General features: G+C 42.2%; 3 protein-coding genes and 2 non-coding genes across 9 annotated transcripts; 1 reads left to right on the forward strand and 4 right to left on the reverse strand.

Annotated features, from left to right (window-relative positions):
- Window positions 1–220: 220 nt before the first annotated feature.
- Window positions 221–6,769, reverse strand: LOC115044826 (carbohydrate sulfotransferase 12). Its single transcript, XM_029504112.1, has 6 exons — window positions 6,671–6,769; window positions 3,966–4,577; window positions 3,643–3,785; window positions 1,597–1,725; window positions 1,264–1,456; window positions 221–761 (listed from the first exon to the last, which is right to left on the reverse strand). Exons 2-6 carry the CDS (start codon window positions 4,464–4,466, stop codon window positions 489–491), a joined length of 1,239 nt encoding a protein of 412 aa, XP_029359972.1. The 5' UTR covers window positions 4,467–4,577; window positions 6,671–6,769; the 3' UTR covers window positions 221–488.
- Window positions 6,770–9,751: 2,982 nt separating this feature from the next.
- On the reverse strand, window positions 9,752–16,512 carry eif3ba (eukaryotic translation initiation factor 3, subunit Ba). The gene is made up of 19 exons (XM_029502420.1): window positions 16,304–16,512; window positions 14,776–14,968; window positions 14,571–14,690; window positions 14,420–14,477; window positions 14,123–14,251; window positions 13,856–14,013; window positions 13,313–13,444; window positions 13,123–13,189; window positions 12,990–13,036; window positions 12,650–12,860; window positions 12,495–12,567; window positions 12,283–12,405; window positions 12,102–12,180; window positions 11,782–11,920; window positions 11,569–11,694; window positions 11,222–11,299; window positions 10,791–10,899; window positions 10,579–10,691; window positions 9,752–10,307 (listed from the first exon to the last, which is right to left on the reverse strand). Exons 1-18 carry the CDS (start codon window positions 16,401–16,403, stop codon window positions 10,591–10,593), a joined length of 2,043 nt encoding a protein of 680 aa, XP_029358280.1. The 5' UTR covers window positions 16,404–16,512; the 3' UTR covers window positions 9,752–10,307; window positions 10,579–10,590.
- On the reverse strand, window positions 11,438–11,522 carry LOC115050312 (small nucleolar RNA SNORD60). The gene has a single exon (XR_003841193.1). It is a non-coding gene; the product is annotated as a small nucleolar RNA SNORD60 (small nucleolar RNA).
- LOC115050318 (small nucleolar RNA SNORD60) lies at window positions 11,985–12,065 on the reverse strand. The gene has a single exon (XR_003841194.1). It is a non-coding gene; the product is annotated as a small nucleolar RNA SNORD60 (small nucleolar RNA).
- Window positions 16,513–16,664: 152 nt separating the features above from the next.
- brat1 (BRCA1-associated ATM activator 1) lies at window positions 16,665–23,326 on the forward strand. 5 transcript variants are annotated; one of them, XM_029506873.1, is made up of 13 exons: window positions 16,665–16,916; window positions 16,947–17,084; window positions 17,702–17,856; window positions 17,962–18,109; window positions 18,238–18,685; window positions 19,303–19,428; window positions 19,829–19,920; window positions 20,020–20,123; window positions 20,213–20,399; window positions 20,703–20,776; window positions 20,956–21,040; window positions 21,166–21,440; window positions 21,994–23,326. In XM_029506873.1, exons 2-13 carry the CDS (start codon window positions 16,958–16,960, stop codon window positions 22,909–22,911), a joined length of 2,739 nt encoding a protein of 912 aa, XP_029362733.1. In that variant the 5' UTR covers window positions 16,665–16,916; window positions 16,947–16,957; the 3' UTR covers window positions 22,912–23,326. The 5 variants fall into 5 exon arrangements, with proteins under 5 accessions (XP_029362733.1, XP_029362725.1, XP_029362752.1 ...); XM_029506865.1 differs by having other exon boundaries at window positions 16,665–17,084; XM_029506892.1 differs by having other exon boundaries at window positions 16,665–17,084; window positions 21,166–21,212.
- Window positions 23,327–24,118: the final 792 nt, after the last annotated feature.

Here is a 24,118-nt window from a genome sequence, read left to right on the forward strand (position 1 = left end):
AAGGTCATGGATTAGGGGTTAGGGTTCGGGTTCCTGGGCCTGGGGTACTTCAGGATGTACCCCACCCTGCCTCAAAGTGGGCTGGGATTGACTCCAGCACCCCCTGTGGTAGAAGATGAATGAATGAAGGTCTGACTGCTTCCACCACTTTCTTACACATAGTAAAAATAAAAAAAAGAAAAAAGTCAAACTTTTACAAAAACTTTTAATTTTTTCCAACATATATACCCTCAAATATGACAGCCACAGCCCTTCCCCATGATATATCAAAATACTATTCAAAGTGCCTTAACATGGGAACAAGACTGAGATGACTGCTTGTAAGCAGCTGTGCTTCAGATATGATATGATGACAAAATACGCTTGCATGTCTAGTTTGAGGTATGCACAAAACAAATAAAATAAACAGCATCATAGACTTTGAAGGCAAGTAGGTGAGGTGTGGGCTTTACACACAGTGCAGTGCCCAGGCCTTTGGCTCTGTGTGATTATTCATGGAGCACACTGTCAGGTTTGGGATAACCAAACAGCTCAAAGTCTGGTTCATAGAGTTTGTATAGTTCTCTCCGCATTGATAGAGGAATCTGTGCAAACCAGTCTCTTTCCCAGCTGGCTGCGGTTCGGTTTCGAGCCCCTGAGGGGAAGCGGAGCAGATGATCAACTTCAAGAAGCTTCAGCAGGTGATCTGCATCGGTCTCCAGGGTTTCTAGTCGTCCAATGAAGTCATACTTGATCTGGCATGGATGGCACAGTCGGTAGACCTGAAACATACAAAAGTCAGGTGAGGACTTTTTTGAAATTGTTTCATATATCAGTGATTGCCTCCACTGAGTGTGTACACATATTAGCATACATGACAAAGTGGAAGCATAATAGTGTAGTGTTGTGCGTCTTCACCCTCTTCAGCAGCTGATTTTGATTTTGATTTATCAGATGTACGTTATATATTCATGTGTGATGTTAACAGGTGCTAGCTACTCTTCCAAAATACAATGCACAACTATAATTAAGAAACTGTCTGGATTACTAAAAAGATTATCTGTGTACCTTTTTTCGTTGAACAAAATCAACATCATGAATAAGTAAAGTTCTTCTCTGTTAACGGCTACAGCAGTGTCATGTCAGCATCATGACACAATCTAAACTTGAGAATATTTACTGTTACAAACAAACAGGACATGCACACTGTGCAAATAACAGGGGGCAGTCTTAGACAACCTTATCTTGTGTGTATAACGTTGCTATGGTGTGTAAGACAAATACCTGGCGCCAGTGTTCATTGAAGATACTCTCCCTCTCAGTCTCTGGATCCAGCAGGTAAGTGATAAATTGCTGAAATGTGGGTTTGACTCCAGCTGCAAATGCCTCGGCTGCTGTCTCTGGCAAACTCCCAGAGACATTACCATAACGGCGCAGCATGACTGAACCAAACTGCTTGTAGAAGTCCTCATTGGGCCTGAAAACGCACAACCGAATACACACATTTCAATAATTCGGCAATCAAAGAACTTCTGTTTAATCACAAGTGAAGCACATTCCGCTGCCTTAAACCAGCGTACATGCACAAAGACACACTCTCTCCATCATCATACATACCTTCCAAACTTGTTTCTGAAGGCAGAGATGAGACGTACAAAAGGGTCTCGTACAAACAGAAACTTGGTATAATGCTGGAGTTTCAGTGCCATCAGGTGACGGGATAGAGAACCATAATGGCGCCAAAACCTAGTAAAGGACACATGAACAAACATACAAAATATTCCTTTAGTGTAGCTCTCTTGCTTCTTAAACTATAGTTGTGAGTCTTTGCAGTTTACAGCAAAGACTCCATGTTTCTCGCACTACTGAAAACATTTTGTTATGTCTCTAAATGACTTCAAAACAAAGCAAAACACAAGAAAAGAAGTCCAAAATGGGAGATGTGAGTGAAAAACATATGTACAGATATTCGTGTCCAAAGACAGACAGCTCCTGAGGGGCAGAGAAAGGTTTGTCTGTGCTGCAGCACCAAGCTCCGCCTGTCGTTTCCACTCTCCTCTTCCAAGTGTCAACTCAGTAAACAACTCACTGAGCTCACAGATCGTTTGTTGAACAGTTGGAGCATAACTCACTAAGTGTTATCGTCAGACCGATGTAAAAGAAAACCATGTAAATTTTCCTCGAAGAATGCCCTTGTGAAAACTTGTGTGTTTCTATTTTTAGAAATGGCTTTATCAGCATAATTGAAAAGCAAGATGGGCCTTCATATTTCCAGACTGACCCACTTTCATTTCTGAATTGGCAGCTTGATTTATTGTAATCATTCGATAAATCGGGTTCAGTTTAAAAGGTAAAGCCCTTCACCCTGATTCAGTGGCTGTCATCTTGGGACTGAGGTATGCAATTTGTTTGGCTCTTATTGTTTTCCATTCCCACTTGTTGGAAAGATTACAATGGGAGCTTGGTTTCTCTGTGTGGGAATAAAGAATGCATTTACATTTGCAATTCTCTCCTGCAAGTTTTTTTTTTTTTGCCTGTAATGTGTGTGGCTTTATATTGATCATACATTACGATCAGTCATGATTAACTATATGTTAGCTGAGCTTTCTTTACTCCTTCACTTTTCTTGTTTAAGTAAAAAGATGATTATCATCTTATCGGCTTTAAGCCACTGAAGGTCTTTTTCACAGAGTGGCAGGTATAAATGATCAAGTTAATGATGGTTGAATTTAGCTGCTTGAATTTCACTGGTGGAGCCATTGCTGTTGCTGTTATTAACAACCATGGTTATCCTACTATGACGAGTCAAAATGTCCTTTGTGCAATGGGCTAGTTAGGAAACCACACTCATACCCTCAGTACAGTACAGTTTCGTGTTTCCAATCTACAATTACATGAAAATTATGGGGAGTTTGGGGCGTTTCAAGGTTGTTTGGGTTACCTTTAACTTATGAAAGTACACGGATACACATGAAACCAAATTTAGAGTGAGAGAATTTACAATGTAAAACTGACAACTAAATCAGGAAACCATTTGTTATTTTAATGTATATTTTGCATCCAGGGTTAGGAAACCCATGGGGGCACTTCGCCTCAGGAGAACTAAAATCCTGATCGCAGTTTTTGCTCTTGCACCTCAACTGTGGTGGAAAGTAATTATATAGTATTTACTCGAGATATTGTGGTATTATACTTTTTTTAACCTTCAGATTCTTGTTTTTGAAAACTTTCTGTGTGAAACATCCATATGACAAAAACATAATGAATTGTTGTGGCCTAAACTACCAAACTGACTATTAAGTTGCTAAAGTTTACTACACCTTGTCAGAATTATATATTATATGTTATGATATAATTGAAGGATATTCAAAAAATTTAAATAAGGTCTATATGATAAAATAACCAAATAACTGAATAGTGCTTTTCTTTTCGATACTTTCAGGACATTTTGCAGGCCATGCCTCTGTACTTTTATTTAAGTCAAATTTTGAACTGAGAACTGTGAGACGTACTTAATCATTTTATACTGTATTGTTGCGTGTTTTTGGTAGAAAGAGATTAATACTTCTTCTATAATCCAATTATACAACTGTGATTATTTACTATACATAAGTGTGAGTCTGGGAGTGTGTCTCTTCCTGTGCGTCGCTGCTCGTGTCATACTTGGCAAAAGTGAGGTGAAGGGTGGAGTTGTGTACGACATCAGGAGGAACAGCCTCTGGGTCGGTGTAAGGTTTTCCTGAGGAGGGAGAGATGAGAGACTGAGACAGAACCACCATCACTCTCTTCCAGTTAGTGCAGGCTACCTGTAAAAAAGACGCCCAGAGCAAAAACAGAAGCCATGTAAATGTGTGATCAGTTCAAAAAATGCAACAAGGAAAGTTTGTCTTGTCTTTTATGGTGCTGTTTTTCTTGTACTTTTCTGATACCACACACACTAACTGACTCACCACCCTCACACACACACACATACACAAAAGTTGTACCTTGGGAACGTAGCAGTAGATGACTTGGTGTGTATCATCCACTATCAGGTGATCCAGCTCCCTGTTGGGGATCTGCTCAAATCCACGAGTCCTTCCAGGGAACTCTTCAAGATGCTGTCCCGAACAAACATCCAAGATCCTCTGTTTCCTCGCCTCCTGGTCCCTGTCATCCAAAGACTTCCCCTTCTCGTAATCTGCCCTCTGCTCTTGGTCGTCCTCTTCCTCCTCTTGTTTTTGTTCTTCTGCTGCCACTCTTGGCTCCCCAGGGATGAATTTTGTAGTGTAAATGGCGGTGGGGCTGTTCTGGGCTCTGCTGGTGGAGTGAGATATCAAAGAGCCCGTAGTCGTCTTTGGGCACGGCTCAGACTGTGGCTGGTGTTTGGGGTCCTGCTGGGGGTAGCGGTTGAAGCCCCCGATGTCGTCCCAGTAAACGATGATTAGCAGGATCATAAACACAGATCCCAGTATGAACCCCACTCGTAGACCACGCCAAATACCCATGGCTATATCAGATCCAGAGCCGTGATTGGTGAAGAAAAGAGGAAGAGGTTATCTCAACTCCATGGTGGCCAGATATCACGGAAGGGGACATTTCCTGCTTGCTGGCTGCAACTGAATGAAACAGGAAGTGTTTAAAAGATGCAGATTTTTTTTTTTAAAGCACTGAGTAGAGAGTATTTTTGTAATATAATAGCGATTATAGAGGGTAAAAAAGACACAGAAGCAGTGTGAGAGCAGATGTAGAGATAAAACATGAAGTGGCATCTCAGTTTTATAAAGACAGGTACATCTGCTGAAGCCCTGTACTTTTAACATGCTCCTTTGTACGGCAGAAATATTTCACTTTTTATTCCAATATAGTTATTTCAAAGGTCTGTTCTTCTTTTGAAGACTATGATAAAGTTACCTGTACGTATAGTAGCACTGAGTAGTATATAAAGGAGCTATAGAAACTACATTAGCCACTTAGCTTAGCCTGTATAATACAGCCCAAGTGCACATTTTATGCTTCATATTTTTGTACTACTTAAGTAAAAAGATAAATGCAAGTGCATATGTGTGTATGTGTGTGTGTGTTATTTCTAATTCCTATCTGGATTTGTTTTTTTATGGTTTATACATAATTTACTAAAGCTTTATAAATGTGTAAAAAGTCAGTGATCAGAACAAATTATTGGATTGCCAAGTTACAATGAAGCCCTTAGCTGGTGTTTGGCAATTACTCATTCCTGTTGTTAAATGAATGTTTTAACATTAGTAAATATTAATGATGGTCTCACTTCCCAATGAGCTATCAAGAGAATGTCAATAATTTATCAGTAAAGTTAGTTTTTTAAAAATTCCAACAGAATCAAAGAGCTAAAAAGACAAAGTAGTCATGTGTGAGGAAAGTAAACACCAGGAAAATGGATTTCTCACAGTTTTACACAGGCTCACTTGTTTGATGGCAGTCCTGACATCAAATCTTACGTAATGTCTTCTTCATACAAACTCATATGCTGCAATTAACTAGACTTGTATTGACAAGATTTTACAAAGCAACTATAATTGCCTCTCTAGGTTATAATTATCATATGATTGTGTGTAATTAAATTGTATACACAACCATACAAAGAACAAAATCATACATACCTCATTGGAAAAGTTAGGCAATTCAGGAAAATCTCATTGAAATGGAAATATGGCCAAGTGCAATATGTAAAACACAGCAACAGCAATAATAATAACAATAATAATAAATCTCAGGAGGTTTTACTCAAGTATAAGCACAATTTTAAAATACTGCACTTGAACACTTGAAATAATATAATATAAGGTCAATTGCCAAAGAGGGCCAAAACATGCCAGAGGAAACATTTGACCTCCTTTTCCAGGTAAAAACTTTACATCAGCCTATGTGAGGTTGTATGAACTACCTGTCCATGATGAGAGTTTTACTTTTGATATTTGAATACATACTCTGCTTTGGACCTTTTTTTAGTAACATTCAGGCCACATAACAACTCAATGACAGTGCGGAATGAGTTCCCCGGGGGCCGGGGGAACCTGCGGCTCAGCTGTCCCGGAGCTGTGGGGGTGGGAGCCCGCATTGTTCCATAAAAACATCTGCTGTCCGGGGACATGCTGGAAAAAAAACTCCAGACGGAGCTCGTATTTTGGTTCGTTTGGTGGCTTTTTCTTTTCCACTAGGTTTTAAATCCAAACTCCACGTTTCCCGGAGGAGCCTAAAAAAAGAAAAAAAAAGAAAAACATCCACAAACTCTCTCGTGTCTTGGCACGCGCTGTTCCCACACACACGTGCGCACACACGCGCAAAAGGGGAACATTATTATTATTATTATTAATAATAATAAATGTCCTGTTAGAGTAAATGTGCCTGCAGAGCTCGGCGGTATTTGTTGGTTGGACTTTTTTCGAGCAGGCTGTCGGACACTTTCATTTCTCTGAATATGCCTCCTTTTTTTCCGGAGGACTCGCCATCACCTCCTCCCAGCTCTCCGCCGGAAAACAGTCCACAGTTACAATGTGCCCATTGAGCCGCTCCGTCCCTCTCTCCTTCTTCCTTCATCAGGTTTCTCTCATATTTCCCACAGATCCCCCCATCATGCTCCATTCTCTCTTTATCCCAATGCGGCAATAAAGCTGAATATGAGTGTGTGTCTGTGAGGAAAAACACAACGTGAGGCCTGTTTGTGTTATCTTACCGGGTGGATGAGCTCCATGGTCTCTACCGGCCGGTCCTTTGTCGCCTGCTCCGGGTGCCCCCCTCTCTATCTGCCTGTCTGCCCGGTGATGAGCCCGGCTTGGCACTATAACGGAGTCGGTCTACGATTTTCCACAAAATGCAGCAAAGTCTCGCGAGATTTGCGGAGCCAAGAAGAAAAAAAAAAAAAAAGCCATCCCTCCCACCCCCCCCAAAAAAAGCGACTACAAAAATCATGCACATCGCTCTCAGGTTCCCAAAGTGAGGCCCTGGAGCCTCCAGGCGGCCCCACAGGAATTAACACTGTCCTAACTTCATATTTTATATGCTACAACGTTTTATAAGGTGCATTTCTCTGAAATCAGCTTACAACTGAACATATCTGCCAGTGAGACAAGTTGCAGGAAATAATATCTCCTCTTGTGAGGTTTTTTTTGAATAAAGACTGGAAGAATTTTAGCACAACACGCAAATAAAATGTCATCAGATCATTTCGCCCTATTTGATATTTTGTGGTCAAATGTGTCATAACTCATGAATTCCTTATGGCCAAAAAAAAAAAAAAAAAAAAAAAACTTCTTGTACAAGGTTATGGAAATTCTCATCAGTTCATTTTTAAACCAAGTGAACGAATGTGCCAGAAGTAGTGAAATTCTCCCTGGCTTTACCAAGAACACCACAATCTTGAACTTCGACGTCTTCCCACAAAAATCTATTCAGCTCAGTATGAGGTCCAAGTTAATGTTCGGGCCAAGTCTGAAGAAATTCCCTCACAGCATTGCAGAGATATCATGATGCCTGTGGCTCTGACTGAGGCATAAAAAAGTCCAAGTCACATACAAACTAACTTAGCAACACATGGTTTGATTTCATTGGTCAAAGAATTAGTTTTTTCTGTCTCAAGTACAGGCACATTGTTATGTTGTTAATATTTTCTTACTATTGTCATCATGTGCTGATGTTTTTTGTCAGAATGGGCATGTGGTCTTAGCAACCTGGGCTGACATTTTTTAACTGACTACGGTTGCTTTTGACTATTTTGGGACCAACACAAAAATAAATAATGGAGATGAATTTACTTCTGATTAAGTGTAACTGAATAATAAAAATATAAAAACAATTATATCTAAATGAAATGAATCTGTTATGGGAATGAAAAAGTCGAATCTTCCTATAAAGAAATCCAAAAGGTTAAAAGTCTCAGTCAAAGAAATATCTCAGCTGCAGTCAGTACAGTTCTGATACGTTTCATTACACCGTCCAGGTGTTTCTGCTTTCCTGGTAACTCACTGTATATACTATAAGTGGATTTGTCATAAAAACCTAAACATAGTATCACCCACGCTGTGATGAAGGCTCAAAGACAGTCCTCATAATGAATGTTTTTATCTGTGAGCTGACGGGAAAATGATGGGGTGGCAGCTATTTCTACATCAAAAGGCGGCAGCAGCACACCAGCAGTCAGGCCACGGTCGGGATCACACTCCTTTGTAAATGTGGAAGGTCTTTACACTCTGAGAAAAAACCTTTTCCAACACGTTCCAAGCAAATAATGTCGTCTATAAATGACGCATTAACTGACCATTTTGTTCGCTTTGTCAAACAACACAGAGAAAATCTGCAGAGGAGAGCGAGAACATGCATTAGGTATGATTTATGAGGCAGAAAATCTCTGCAGCCGAGAGTTTCAATATTCCCACTCACTGACTTCATATTTCCACAAAGCATTAACCTTGAAGATGAAGATAATGAAAGTACTAGGTGTCAGTACATGTGAATGAACTGTTCCCTTTGCTGCAATTATTGAACATGAATGGCATGAATGCACCATATTTATGCTAATCTTAAAAAAATGTTTTGGGTCCAGTTTTTTTGTTACAACAAAGAAAACTGTTCAATGTTGTGCTTTTTACAGCATGAAGATTGAAGTTTTTAGGACAGTGTAGGGATTTTTCACCTTTATGATAGAGCAGCACTACAGCAGAATTAAGAGAACCTGTGATTTTGGTTTATCTAAAATATTTAAACAATTTAACTTCACTTCATGACTTTGGATGTAAATAATTTTGACTGCAGTGACAGATGGAAATAATACAATCTGAATTCAGATGAGCAGAAAGAAAATATCCCCTTAGGCACGTTTTCTAGACAGTTTAACATCACATCACTCTCAAGTGAGCAGACAGATGATGAGTCAGCAGTAACTTGTTTATGAGATTCCAGATGTTTCCTAACAAAACCAGGTTAAACTCAAATTTCTGGCTGAAGGAAGAAATTGGATGGCATTTACTCTTTGGGACCATAATGTACAGGAATTCCAAGTGGCTTCTTTTTCTTTTATTCAGTCATTTTATAAAAGGATGTAGTGACTGATGCAGCACCCCGTGTCTCTTGATAAGAATCTTTCATTGTCAGATGAAATTTTGTGAAAAACTAAATGGAGAAAGCAATTGTGTAAATTTGTTGTTTTTGCTCAGCAGGAAGTTGGTTTCATGGTCACACATTGATCTAGCCCTTAAAAAATTCAAGACAGCAAGCTCAGTGTTAATGATCAATGTCCTCACTTCAGAACTTCGGAGTTCATGACATAGCACAGAATCTCCACTATATCTTCATCAATGGGCCCATCAACTAGCTACACATTAAAATTTTTGTTCTCTTCTGTTCATCATTTATATTGAAATGTTAGAAATGCTGTTTGTTTGCATGTGTTTGATGAACAAGAAATAAACATACTAATAATCTACAGTGAATGTGGTCCATAAGTGGTAGGTAGATCAGAGATACATTCTATCAGTTCAAATATTAGTATAAATATATAGTGGCACTTTATATATAACTAGCAGGTACCATTAACATTTTTCCATTTTGTTTAGTCTATAATGCCATTAGGAAACTTGCTGACTGAAACTAACAGCCAAAATCAATTGTACAATTTCCAATCATGTTAATTTTAGCATTATTATCTAACACATGAGGCTTTCCTATCCATTTCTCAATGACTTCATCCATACATTTTGCTAGATGGCTTCTGAATTCTAACCGGAGCCAATTTGCTCAACAATAAAGGACCAAACACTGAAACAGTTTGTTGTATGTTTATTTAAAGTTATTCCCGCTGCACAACCCCTCCCTGTGTGAAAGTCTAGTCTGAAAGGAGGAGGATACAAGCCACTATAGCGCCACATCAATACATTTCTTATCAAGGCTACTTGTTTAGTCACAACACCTCCACCCCCCACTGGTATGGCACTCTGTGCTGCCCTGTGATAACACACTAGCATGGTAAAGCTAGTTCAAGAGGAAGAAGAAGGTCCAATAAGAGACAGGGCTGAGGTTAAAGTGAGTGACTCCAATTGATGAATAGAAAAATGGAGGCAGTATTACTAACGGTCAAGTTCCACAGAGAAAAAAAAGATGGGGTGGATGATGGTGAGAGACAAAGAGAAAATATTGAATACAAAGTATCCTCTCTTGTCCCTCGATGTGGTCACTGGTCCACAAGACGTGCTTTGATGATGTCACTAATGTTGAGGATTGAGGCTCAGGATGAACCTCAAGATTCACAGCGTGGTTGTCGTCCTTCTCCAGTCAACAGCAGAGCTCCTCTCTCCTCCTTCCACACAAAAACAGGTGGACTGAAAGAGAGAGAACAAGTTAAATACACTTGTCTCAAGTGTGTGCTTCTGCTGTGGGTTACTTACATTAACAGGATGAGGTACTTATACACAGTTGTCGCTCTTGCAAGTAATTTTGTTTTTCTGTTATGATGTCTTTAAAATTAGCAGCTACACGAAGGTGAAGTGGGTCCACTTCAGCTGACTAAACAGCCTAGGACAGGTATTTAACATTTTTCCAATAACAGAATTTTTAATAACTGTGTGTTGGGCCTTTTGAACTATGGCTTACCTGCGTAGGGGACTACAGATCTCCAATGGGAATGATTTCTTCGTTGATAAAAAACTCAATGGTCTCCTCCTCCCAGTCATCCACATTGCTGTCCAGCTCATCTGTGTCCACTCCTGAAACAAAAGCACAAAAGAAAGAAAGACAAAAAAAGATGTCAGACACTCTGTTTGATAAGAAGGAAAGTTTATGACTGTAACGGTGAGAGTTCCCACCTCCTCTGAGCTCTAGGCGGACACTCTTCTGTTCTTGATAGATCTGCAGCGCTGTTTCCCTGTAGCGACGGTAGTCCTCCATCATGGCCCTGCGCTTGTCCACCAGCTCCTATGCTCACAAACACACACACAAAGATTCAGGCATTTCCGTTAAAACAATGTTTGTAAGTAATGACAAGATCTTCTCTGTCATGAAAACAATGTTAGCATGATAACAGACACTAATGTTAGAGCCTTAAAACATTCAGCTCATCATCATTATAATCTGTTTGCTGCAGTCATTATGGTGAGGCAAAACCTTATTTTGAAATCTGTGGCATTCAATCTCTGTTAATAAGCAGTTCGTAAGCTTCCTGAGAGACTCAATGATGCTCATCACCTTCACACAAAATCCAGCTGAGATATAATTTAAGAAGTAGAACAAGTCAAACCTTTGAGGCCTTGGACTGGCTCAGACGATCCTTCTGCTCAAAGATTTTTGAGTATTTCTTGAGATCCTTCTTGATCATCTGAAATAGACGGGGGATAAATCTTTTTTGTTAATGCAAAGAAAGAATGCATGACCATAAAATGTGTGTTTTTCATATGTAGATAAACAACAAAAGCTGAATTACATGCTGTAAAATTACAGAGAACATTATAAATGTGAGCCTCAGATTAGAGCTTGAATCAGGAGCCAAAGTGCAGCTCTCATACGAGGTGTCAGAAAAGTTATATTTGTCATCACTGGCTCCACACAGTGTGTATATTTTAATAATTGACGGACACGTAACTTTACCTTGATCTGATCTACACTGAGCAAAGTAGGAGGTCTGGGTCTCCAGAGCAGCTGACAGAAGCGGTCCTTGTTGTTCTTCTGAAGAAGACGGCCTTGGAAAGTCCACAGCCAGTATGCATTGTCCACCTAGATACAGGGAAAAGGGCCACGGTCAGAACGAAATGCAAAGCTTTAAGAGCGAAACTGTCCAGGGTGGAGAGACGCAGTGTGTACCTTGTGGCTCCACCAGGAGACGGAGGTGACGACATAGCGGCCAGTTGGGTCCCACTCTACGTCAGAGGCCATGTAGTGCTCTGCTATGTACATCATGGTGCAGTCTGACGTGTCCACAAAGGCAAGAGCTCCATTCATACTGCACACAGCAAGTAAAGGGTCACACAAAGACATTTGTGATACAAGCGCACAAGCGCATGCACAAGCCTCAGATCAGAGTTAAAATCAGGAGCTTAGCTCTCATACGAGGTGTCAGAAAGTTATTTAGTTTGTCATCAGTGGCTTCTTGTCTTTATTCCACTCATACAGATTTAACTGACCTCCTGAGACCAGCCAGCACCATAAACTGTCCCTGAGGACTCCAGAAGATGCTGTTGGCCTGCTGCTTGTCAAACATCTCTGTAGAAAAAGGACACAGTTGGACATTCAGGAGAGATTTATGGGATGTCATTAAATCTGCAGCATTGTGTCAACAGGACAGTCAGTGTCCCATCTACTCACTTATGAGTTCGATCTTGCCGTTGTTTTTGACATGATAGAAGGATGCGTTGATTCTGGGAGACTCTCCGTGGAGAACAGCGAACTTGCTGCCGTTGGGCTCCCATGCAAACGCTATGATGCTTTCTGAAATGACAAACGACAAAAAACAGATGAGCGTTTTTGTTTTGTTGTCATCTGGACACTGTTGCTTCTTGTGTTGGTCATGTTCTTACCCTTCATCTCCACCACATCAACAGGAACCTGCTTCTCTCTCATGCGGAAGATTTCAAAGTTGGTAACTACACCCTAAAAAAAGACGAAGAGATTTAGATTTTTACCAGTCAACTTCCATCCACTCCCTCCACCATTCCTCTATCCCTCTGGTTACCTGTGTTCCTTTAGGAGTCCTGTCCACTTTCACACACAGGTAATCTCCATTTCTCTGCCAGTGCAGTTTGCAGTCAACAACATTGAAGAGGTTGCGGACTCGGATCTCCTGACGAGAAGGCATCTGCATCAGAGTCACTCTGGCTGGGATGTCTTTGTCCTCAGGTACCCAGAAGGCTATGATGTTGTCACCAGGAGACCATGAGAAGTCCCTGTAGGTAAGGACATACACATTCTTATCAAACCATCCACACACAATGCTTTTTTGAAAGTATATGTGTGTGTGTGTGTGTATATATATATATAAATAAATAAGAAAATTATAAAACCCCTTTTCTTACTTGATCCCACTAATCTTGAGACTCTTCTTGTCAAGCAAGCCCATTGACTAGAAGGAGCAGGAACATGAGTGTTATGTCACTTGAACGCTTAACATAAATACAATTTAAGTAAACTTTTTAAAATTCTACTTACTGGAGTTTCATAGATACTCAGTGTGTCTTGAGTCATCCTGGCAAAGAACTTTCCATCATGGCTCCATCTGAAAACAGATAACGTCAGAGTCCATCAGACACAACAACAAAAACAAATGCAACGTCTCAACAGATTAAAAATAAAAGATAAAAAAAAAGAAAAAGAAAAAGAAAAGATGTAGTGGACTGACTTAAATATGGGCCAGTGTGCAGAACTCTCGCAGTGGAAGCCTCTCTTCTTCTGTCCCGTCAGAATGTCCCAGATGATGATGGCCTGTGGGTCCTCCTTGGTGTCCATCAGTGGACTGAAGGTCACCACATACCTGAATGGCATCACAGTTGCACACATACGTGTCAGGCGGCTTACAAACGGCACAATTTATCTAACATTGCCGATCATCTGTTATTAAATCTTGTGCCATAGAAATGGCAATAACCTATGAGATATGATTTCACATGATTTCTGAGGTGAAAACCTGTCTCTTCCATATTAAAATAAATAAACAAAAAAGCACATGAAATCAAATGACACTTCTAAACATTCTGCATCTTATTTTTGAGTGAGTCATCTATCTAACTATATTGGACTGAATTATGATGACTAATGTCCAACCATTAAAATATAGCTCATATCTTGTGTTTTTAAACATTCATATCACACCTGATACTAATATTTTTATATGCAGAGTGAAAAGCATTTAATGATGTAATACTGTGTCAGAGATGTTGATTACCTCTCACATGGTGAGAAGTCGATAAGAGACACGCCCTGATGGCTGAACCTCTGAATCTGTTTGAACTTCTCGCCACCCCACAATGCAATGCCACGTTGGTGGAATGTGGCCAGATATGTGCCTTTAGGAGACCAGCGCACATATGTCTCTGTCCAGCGCTGCGTCAACACACAGAAACAATATTAGTAGGCAAACCAACCAGCGCTGCCAAATCACATCCAATATGCGTATTCAAGTCCTGCATTTCCAGACCACTGGACCACTTACTGCTCTCTCTTCAACTGTGATTGGTTCTTTAGCATCATTGGAAAAAATGGCAGTCCTCTCTCCAGCTTCATAGATCACACTGTACTGGTCACGACAGTCTGAGTCCTCAATCCAGTGGCGCATGTTACCCTGACCGGACAAACATACAGCTTTAATTTTGGGGGGGGGGTTAACATTAGGCAAGCAGTTTCATTGAGTTATATTGGGGAAAAAGGTAAAATTTCTTTTAACCAAAATTTAATTTTTAATTTAAATTTAAACTAGATAATACAGATGATAATTTTATCAAAAACTCACAAAATCTTTGAAAGGCTGCTTCTCTGGAGTTTCCCACTCATCACTGATGTTCATGTACCTGACAGAAAACGGAAACATAAAATTAATCTTCTTGTATCAAACACATCTGTATTTATATACTGTTTTGTTTTGGTTGAGATTGCACACCCACTTGTCAAAGTCAGTAAAGAGGTTAACTCTAAACGTATGCTGTTTGTCGAGTTTGTATCCATCTGCGTTCTTCACTGCCTCGAGGGCCTGAGTGGGAGCAGCATATTCCAGGAAGATGTACCTACATGATAAAAAGTTGAAGATAATTTAAAAAATAAGGGATACCACCCTTGGGATAAATTACGTCTGAGTCGACAGGATTATACCCTTTGGTCATCCCATCGGCCTCTGGGTAGAACTCGGTTGTGATCTTGCCAAACTTGGAGAAAATCTTGTGTATAACGTTCTTGAGCTTCTCCAAACGTTCTGGTCCCACCTGAGGAACGTTGTCCACCACCACCACTGAGTCGATGCCATCAGCCTCCTGGGGTTTTTCCCTCAGGATGTCATCAAGGAGCTCTGAAGGGAAGAAAGAGGAGACAGGAGAAAATGTTTTAACATAGGTGTCTTATTTTAGGAGTCTGCAGGCCCCTCACCGCTGACCTCATTTGTTGGTGAATAGATTTGACCGATGGGGCTCTGTGACAGTAATCCATGACCAAAATTATTATCATATGTGAAGCTAAGGAAAAACTGTGCAGTTTATTCAGAACACTGTATGGAAAGGTTAATTCGCCCTTATGCCAATTTTGGAGGTTTTAACTTATGGTGCTGGAGGTTATCAATAATAGAGATTATTGATATTTGTCTTCCTCTCCTTAATATCACCCAGCGGGATACAAACTGAACAGCAACAACCAGGCATATCACAGACAGTTCATTAATCTTCAGACAAAACACTGAAATGTGTTCCAGTTTCTAGCTTTCCATGATAATAAGACCACTGTTGGTCTTTTGTATAAACGCTTTCAAGTCCCTCTGAGCTTGGGAGTTTTCCAAAAACAACTTATGGATGAAAGTATTGATTTGAGAGAAAACAACAAATATATTAATCCCCACACCCCAAAAAAGAAAAAAGGTGAGAGGCAGTTGTAAATTTAGTGCCAACAAATATAAAAAGACTTTGACATTCCACTGCAAAAAAGCTGTTTCAAATAAAGACTGGAGATTATAAATCAACGTGAAAGAGGAATTTACCGATTCACAGCTGGACTGATGTTTTATAAACCTACATTACATCAGACACAGACGTTTGGACTTGTTTGTCATTTTGAAGTGGAATTTCCACAAATTCCCTCAAGCCTCTTTTAGAGAAACAATGTTGAACTTCCTGCAGGTCAGAGGACTGAAGATAAACTGATGTTTAATCTGAAGGGTTGGGGTTATAGTCTTTACTTTGTCTGAGGATTAACGGGAAAACTGCGTTATTGCCAGCTGTTTGGTACAAACCACAAACCACAGGGCAGCACTGGGACTCCTGGCCTTGATATTAATTTAGCTATCAAATTAATATTTTCCATAATCTCGATCTTATTAGGGATTTTCTAATTTCCCAGATGACAGTACCAGGCCCCGGTGAGAGGTGTTCTGGGGTCTACTGAGGCTTCAGTGGGCGTCAAATGAACTAAGATAGCATCGGCTAATGCTAGCTGGATGTAAGAAAACCGTTAACAAAACCGGGGACGAGCTATTTCACTGACAGCTGTTACAGTGTTATTAGTCTACTACTATGACTGAAATGACAAACGAGCTTCCTAGCATCTGTAGCTCCCACCGCCATTGAGTCTGTTACAGCTCAGGGCTAACGTGTTAGCACCAGGCCGAAGAGCCGGGGTGTTTCCTGCCGCCGCTCACCCTCATCCTCGACATCATCCACGAAGTCCTCGGGGTCGCTGAAGGAGGGCTCCTCCTCGTCGTACTCGGGGTCGTCCACCATATCCACCGTATCTTGCATTTAACTGAGCTACGAGACGGATTTTTCGCTACAACGGAGCAAAAATCCCGAAAACGGAGAGGGTGGCGGTCTTCGGCCGGTGTGGCACCATGTGCGACTCCGCGAAAATGGACGATGCGACGGAAACGTGACACCGGAAGCTGATCTCGGCGGAGGGCGCGCTGCGCGGGCGGAGTAAAGCTCCAAAGCGGAGGGAGCGGCGGACAGACAGTCCCGGACGAGCTGCTCAACCATCCGGATGCTTACAGATCGGCTGTCTGCGGCGCTGCTTTTTGTTACAACGCTCACATTCTTACGTTTTTACACCGACAGGAGAAAAGAAGAGGGAAGCGGCTCACCGGCACATCTGAAACTGTTTCCCGCGAGATGGACGTGTAGAGAAAACTGCACAGTTCGAGATCTGCTTTTATGAAAACACAGCCGCATTCAAGCAGCAGTTACAGATACATGTCTAACTTATTAGGGACACATCAGCTGTGTTATCAGTGTTAGAGTTTATTAAAACACACACACACACACACACACACACACACACACACAGATCAGCTGGGATCATGGACGCAGACTGTGTGTTGCTGCTGCCCGGGGTCTGCCAGGTGCTGCTGGACTCGGGCAGGTCTCTTCCTGATGACACCACTCTGGAGAAACTGCTGGACTGGTTGACTGGGATCACCGAAGCTGGTTAGTATATATCTATACTGACACTGGAGGGACGGTGGGATCACTTCATCACTCCTGTTGCTCCACACACTTCAGTCCTCTCTCTCGCTGTGGATCCTTCTCTAATATGTCTGTGGCCTCAGAGACTGAACAGTTTGGTGAAAAGGAGCGTTTAAGATAAAACATAGCTGATTACATTAAAGGCTGAGGAACACAGTAACATAACCAGGCCGTCTGAAGGTTCCTCGACTCAGAAAACAAAACATTTTGATTCAGGGGGTAAAGTTGCTTATCCTTCTCAGTATCTTCAAAATACGTTTCAGCAAACACTGAAACAGAACTGCCATTAAAGTGGCTTTTATTATTAATCAGGGATCAATAGTTGTAGATGAATTCATTGATTAAATATGTTCTCAGGTGCACATCTGAGAAGCTTGGCTCAGTGGTTGTTTATGGTGGAAAGCCTCTGAAAAGAATACGTTATATACATTCTTGGTGATTTTCTATATGCTTAGAGATGTCTGGAGAGGGCAAAGAGACGTGTATGAAACAGGAACAGGGAAATCTCCCTTGTTGGATGGTGAGTCTATTTCACTGTCTCATTACCATTTTTATTTATTTATTTATTTTTTGTCCAGATAAAGAGGGATCGCTGCTGGAGGTCCACCCGTGTCTACTGGAGTTCATTTCCTTTGTGGTTTGCAAAACGTCATCAGACCCCAGTGTCATCTCCTTCACTCTGAAACTCTGTGGCTTAATGGGTGCCACTGAGGATGGCTTCAAAAGGCTTCAGGTGGAGCTCACAACACCGTGTACCTTTTATTTAAACTGTCATCACTTCCTGCTCCAGCCAGCCAGCACAGACTGTAACCAAACCCCCCACTCCGCTCCCCTGTAGGAAAGCTCTGTTCTGGACCTCGCCTTTTCCCGTCAGCACTGGCATGAAGCAGGTCTCTGGGAGGATCCTTGTATCCGGATTGGGTGGATTCAGGGCTTGAGGAGCATGCTGCTGCACTCGAAGGCTCTTAGCTTCTTTGTACAAGCAGGTGAATCTTCATTTGGGAAATAAAGCCTCTTCAAAGATGCTGTTTGCGGCCCAGATCCATAGTTTAGGCAGAGTATGTCATTATTTACATCCTCACACGTGTTTCTTATTTTGTTTTTGACTCTCCAGATTTAACTGCACAGCTGCTACAACTCCAGACAGACACAAGTCTATTTGTTGCCTCAGCTGCCAATCAAATGCTCGCCCACATCCTGCTGTTCTTTCAACCAGTGATGTCTGCAGGATGTAATACCATCGGTAAGAAACACTGGGAGGACAAGAGGACACAAGCCTCCATTATAGGCCCAGGAGTCACCATGGATACCAGCGAAGATTACGATGCTGTTCTGGCAGTAACCTCAAAGTACCTGCAGGAGTCTCTGGTTCCTAAAGAAAACACACAGTTCCATCAGAGTCTACAGACCCTCAAACTGCTGGGCCTGCTCCTGGCCCAGGCCAGGCCTCCTCTCCGGGACCAGCTGCTGCAGACAGCCGCAGACCCCCTGGAGGAAGTAGTCACAGCTGGCTGCAGTCAACTCACACTGCCTCTGATGGACGTTGTCCTGGCTGCATACAGGTACATCTGCTCTCACAAACACATAAAAGTAGAGCTTTAAAACAGTTTTCACACTAACAATAAATGTGCCATTACATGCAACACAATCCAACCATGAAAACCAGGCTATGTTCACCAAAGCTGACCAATTTTTACTGTTTCATGCTTCTAAAAAATGTACTATCCAATGTTATTACATAGCTCATGCAGCTGAGCTAAAACATCTGGATAAGTCATATTGACACAGATAGTTTCATGGCATTTGTTTTTTAGGAAAGTCAAGGGTGGGACGGTTGGAACGAAATAGCAGACAGTGAAGACAACCCTCTGCAGCACTTTCCCAGTTTAAGCAGATTGAATTTAGGTCACAGCTGTATACTCCTAAAAATGCTGCTCAACAAACATTATGTTTCTACTTCTGGGTCTAGTCACTTTGTAACCAAGTTTTAAAAAGAGTTATATGAGTAAAGTTATAATTATTGTCATTATTAAAGGTATTATTAAAAGAAGGGGGTTCGGTAAGGGGGATTCCAACACTCCATCTTTGATAACTTCTCGACTCGTGTCGCCCGTGTGAATGACTTAGTGCTCTGCTGAACTTGACAAAAGGTCAGATTACTGTTGATCTGACTCTTCAGCAGCTCCAGCACTGGTGAAGGTGTCCCAGACCAACACGTCGCTCGTCTTCTATCATCCATGCTTACCATGAGCAAACCAGCTGACCTGATCCAGGCTGCAGCTGCTTTACTCAGCAGGGGCCATCCGTAAGTTTCTCTCTCTTACTTTCTTACTCTGAAACAGCTCTGGTCAAAGTGTTCAATGATTTAAGGCTGAATACTGACTCTGAGCACATAACAGTCCTTGTTTAAACAGATCTCAGTGCTGCAGATCACAGAATCTTGCTGCACAGGTTAGAAAATTGGGTTGGACTTTCTGGATGGGTCCTTACTTGCCAGAGTTATTTTGTTACGAGTGGCAGCTATGAATCTTAACAAGTGGCTCTGACTTGTGGAATCCCTGATGGGTCAGTTCAATGTGACAAGAACTGACCACTTGCCTTGCCTCTTACTCTCTCTGTCTTTCTAAAAGCTGTCTCAGTCTTACCAGTACAATCACGGTTTGGAGAGATGCCACCTAACTTCTTTTTCCTGTCTTCCTGTTCAGGGACAGTGTCCATGCAGCCCAGGCTGTCAGAATATTACTTCTACCCCTCGATCTTATAACTGGTCAGGCACTTCTGGGAACAAACACTGCAGGTGATACAAAGCAGTGTACACTTTAAAAAGGCAAATAAATGAAAAGTTGGGTGTTTGCCGTGTGTGTCTTATTTGTATTTTTTGTTTTAATCCCTACAGCAGATAAACATCGGTTTTCAATGGTGGATCAGCTGAAGAGTAAAACCTCCTGTATCTCTATGATCTGTGTCTGTCTGACCAACACACCACAGATATCACTCATGGTGAGGCTGTGAGGACATCTGTGGAGGAAATGGACTTAATTCTTCTGTGTATTAGCCTCACGTCACTGTCTCTTTCTTTATTTCCCCAGCCTGCTGACCTACTCCCCTGCCCTTCAGCATCAATTGTCACTGCAGTTTTGTCATTGTTAAGGATCTGTAGCGGTGACTCTTCCTCCTCACCCGCCGGCTGTCCCGAGGTTTTCAGGAATGTAATCAGCAGTGGCAAAGTTCAGAAAAGTGCCCTGGAGGCTCTGACGGGTCTCAGCAGCAGCCCAGGTAAAACTTAGACTGGTAAAGCACCTCAAAAGGAACGAAACCACAGTGCCAATACATTCACCTCAAGACGGTTTCAGGCTTGAACCTGGGCCTGGTGTCTTTGTGTGTGGAGTTTACATAAACTTTATACACACACATCAGGCCGTCTGTCAGCGTCCAAATGTCTGTATGTGGGTGTTAAAGTAAATGTAACAAAACACACTTTAAATTGGTTTAAGTAATTTCTTGGACACAAGGTTGTTTAAACGCACTAGTGCTACGTGAATTCCATTATTGTAAGTGTTTTCCTTTTGTTTGTCTCAGGAGTGAAAGGCATGCTGATCGAGGTGTTAGCAGTTCTGATTGAGTATCTGAATCATCCTGATTCTGATCCCATTGTAAGTTGTGTGTTACTCTGTGTGTGTGTGTGTGTGTGTGTGCCCAAACCATCAGGTCGCTCAATCGACTCTATTCATTATGGGAGCTCATGTATGGACTGTTAAATATGCTAAGCAATCTAGTTTTGAAATTTCGTGTGTGTGTTTAAGATTTAAATTGCTGCCACTATGTCTCTCAGGTGCTGCACAAATCCTACCAGGCCGTAGTGCAGTGGCTGAGTGTGTGTGTAGACCTCTCCTTTACAACAGACAAGCTCCAACAAGGTAAAGTTCACCAGCAGCTTCCTCACTGGAGCGCATGCATATCTGTTGATTTCCACAGATGACTGCCTCTTTTAGTGGCTTCACATTCTGTCAGCGGCATTATATCTTGTGTATGTGTATGTTAGATCTTGTTGAGGTGGTGAAGAAACGTGTGTGCGACATGCGTTGGGAGGTGAGAGACTCAACGGTGGAGTTCCTGGGAAAACTGGCAGGTGTGTTGGTGTCGGCCAAGGTGGCGCCTGACACATCCGAGGTGTTGCTGGGCGGCTGCTGCAGCGCTTCTCTCCTCAGGGAGGCGCTGCAGGATCCAGAGAGCTATGTGAGAGCCAGCGCCATCTCTGCACTGGCACAGACTCTGGCACACAGCTGGCAGCAGGGGGCAGCACCCACGCAGCAGCAGGTGGGCAGATATTACACCAAGTTTGTCTGGGAGAAAAATACATGGCATTAAACTACAAAATGTGGAGGTTTTCAAATTGTTTATCTGTCTTCTTTGGTGTGGATTGTATTTTATCTGCTCTGCACATAATGACCAACTGAGTTCAAATTCATTGTACGAAACAGTTCCGGGAAAGTCAGGTTTTATTTATTTAATTTAGACATCTCAAGGCTGTGTGGGAGTATGCAGACTGTGCTTGACTGACTTCTCCCTCACCACCTCCCTTTGTACCTGTTAAGGTGGGGCACACCTAAGCATTTGTCTCTCAGGTGTCCTTGTGTAATTCCCAGCATTGCAAGATAGAATAATTTAAAAGACAAACAAGACAAAAGCAAATAAAAGTTAAAAGTAAAGTAAAAAAAAACCCTAAACAAACAGGTAGCCTCTCTAGGCTGCCAATTAATATTGTAATATTGTTCAAATTTTGCTGAAATCTGCTGTCACGAACTGTTGCATATCTTCTCAGCTTCTCCTCACTTTGTCTGTCCTGATAGTCCTGTCTGTGTCCCTCCAGACAGACATAGTGAGTCGGCTGCTGGAAATCCTCTCCCAGGACACAGAGGGATTTGCCAGGAGGGCAGTTGTGCAATATTTCATCGCCTGGTTTTCTTCCCGCTCCTCGTCCACGTCTCGGTCGCCATCTACCTCCACCTGCTCCACCTCGCCTCTCTTGATGAACTCTGTGAGCACCGTCCTTTCTCTGGGCAGCGCTGACCTGGACTGGGAGGTCAAAGTTCACACTCTGGAGCTGGCTGAGCTGCTGCTGGATGAAGCCTTTTTAGGTCACAGAGGTTACAGGAAGGGCTCAGACACTCACCTTGCCCTGCCACATCCATATGCTGTGGTGTCTGATCAGACTTGCACACTTCACACACACAACAGGAAGCGCACAGAGGGCATGGACTCAGATTTGGCCATAAGACTTAAGACTCTGGTGGAGCAGGGAGTCTTTTCAGTATTGCTGAGTGGCCTGGTTGACTGTGATAGACCTGTAAGCCTGAAGGCCTGCCAACTCCTGATTAAATTCAGAGAAACAGTCTGTCCTGTGTCAATAGAGGCACCAGAGGAAACAGTTGCTGAGGTTTCCTGTGAACTGCCCGGGTGGGGCTGGGGGCAAGACATCAGTAAAACCCTGGGAATGACAATGTCTGATCAGGCAAAAGTGGCAGACATCGCTGCCAACGGAGCACACGTGTTTGACTCTGAAGACTGCAAAGAAAATGTGAACAAAGGAGGCGACAGTGTGTGTGTTAGAGTGTGTGAAGTGCTGAGGTCTCTGGGTTTAGATGCCAAACTGGACATACTGATTCAAAGCAGTGACCACGTCCATAACTCTCCCCTCTCTCTGCTGCAGGATATACTGACAGCCGGTGCTGCGCACTCTCATCCAGACACACAACCAGGGCAAGAAGTCATAGTGGACTGTTACTGACACAGACAAGCACGCACACATTCGTGGCCTTATGTTGGATTATTATACTCAGACTGCAGTGTTGGAATGTGTTGGCTATTTGGGTCAATATTACCATGCAGGAAGCTGTTGATCTTTGTAAACGTAATGTGAACATCTATTGATCGATGTTATACGGATACACCACAGTTTTATTAACCTTGCAGCAGAGGGCAGTCACAGGTATACACAGGCCTAAAGCTGGGTCCTGAACAGAGTGGAACCGTGTGAAATCTGAAATACCAGTCGCTCCTTGAAAAGGATACACGTGTTTTCTCTGGACTTCTGTGGGGAAGCAGAGTTCACCAAACTTTCAATTTAATCAAAATGTCACTCGATTCTTCTGATCTGTCCAGCAGTTTTTGTGCACAAATTGTTTGTTTAATAAATACATTTAATCTAGGTTTAATCTTTGCTTATCCATCAGCACAAAGCTGTTGCGCCAACCGGCTCTCCTAATACCTCCTGTCTGCCTGCTCTGATGTTGACTATGCTGATATTACATCATGGATTAACCCGCTCAAAAGACACTATTATGTTTTTATTGCACGTACAATGCTGTTGCAGTTATCTCTAAAGCTGCCGTTGGCCAGAAACATTATACTCTTAAAGGTGAAGGCCAGTGTGCCATTCAGAATTGCTGAGGAGAGAAACAAGTGCCTGTACAATACAACTCCAAGTTGTACTGCAGAGACTTGAGGGTGTGATGACGAGGAGATGATATTAAAGTACATTTATTAAAAGTTTTGATGCTGTTCGAAAGCTTTTCAGACATAAAAACACGATCAAGTAAATCAGCAGGAGACACCTGTTTCCCAAAAAGAGATCCTAAACACTCCAGGTCCTCTTTTTTCAGGGTTATTTCCATCTCCGTCGCTCCTCTCTAACACCCACTGTCATTAATTTCCCAGGTGGAAGACGCTTCATTAAAGCCCCAGAGTGTGTGAGTGTGTAGACATTGTAGACACACTCACTTGCACACTCTCTCTCTTTCTCTCTCTCTCTGTCTCTCTCTCTCTCTCTCTCTCTCTCTCTCTCTCTCTCTCTCTCTCTCTCTCTCTCTCTCTCTCTCTCTCTCTCTCTTGAACTTGGTCACATGGAAGAACAGAGGGACACACGCGCAGAGAAAACTCTCCTCATTAACTAATGAGCAGGATGTCAGTGACTGCACACACACACACACACACAC

The sequence above is a fragment of the Echeneis naucrates genome, chromosome 1 (genome assembly GCF_900963305.1).
Source record: "Echeneis naucrates chromosome 1, fEcheNa1.1, whole genome shotgun sequence".
Classification (NCBI taxonomy): domain Eukaryota; kingdom Metazoa; phylum Chordata; class Actinopteri; order Carangiformes; family Echeneidae; genus Echeneis; species Echeneis naucrates.

Coding starts and splice junctions, on each gene's coding strand:
- LOC115044826 (XM_029504112.1), bottom strand. CDS start 4,466: ATGGGTATTTGGCGTGGTCTACGAGTGGGGTTCATACTGGGATCTGTG. Junction 1,726..3,642: donor CTTCACCTCACTTTTGCCAA/GTATGACACGAG, acceptor GTCCTTTACTAG/GTTTTGGCGCCATTATGGTT. Junction 1,457..1,596: donor TTCAGAAACAAGTTTGGAAG/GTATGTATGATG, acceptor GTGCGTTTTCAG/GCCCAATGAGGACTTCTACA.
- eif3ba (XM_029502420.1), bottom strand. CDS start 16,403: ATGCAAGATACGGTGGATATGGTGGACGACCCCGAGTACGACGAGGAG. Junction 11,921..12,101: donor GTGCTGGCTGGTCTCAGGAG/GTCAGTTAAATC, acceptor TGCTGTGTGCAG/TATGAATGGAGCTCTTGCCT. Junction 10,692..10,790: donor CCGCCTAGAGCTCAGAGGAG/GTGGGAACTCTC, acceptor CTTTTGTTTCAG/GAGTGGACACAGATGAGCTG.
- brat1 (XM_029506865.1), top strand. CDS start 16,958: ATGGACGCAGACTGTGTGTTGCTGCTGCCCGGGGTCTGCCAGGTGCTG. Junction 20,777..20,955: donor ATCCTGATTCTGATCCCATT/GTAAGTTGTGTG, acceptor TATGTCTCTCAG/GTGCTGCACAAATCCTACCA. Junction 21,441..21,993: donor CAGCACCCACGCAGCAGCAG/GTGGGCAGATAT, acceptor GTGTCCCTCCAG/ACAGACATAGTGAGTCGGCT.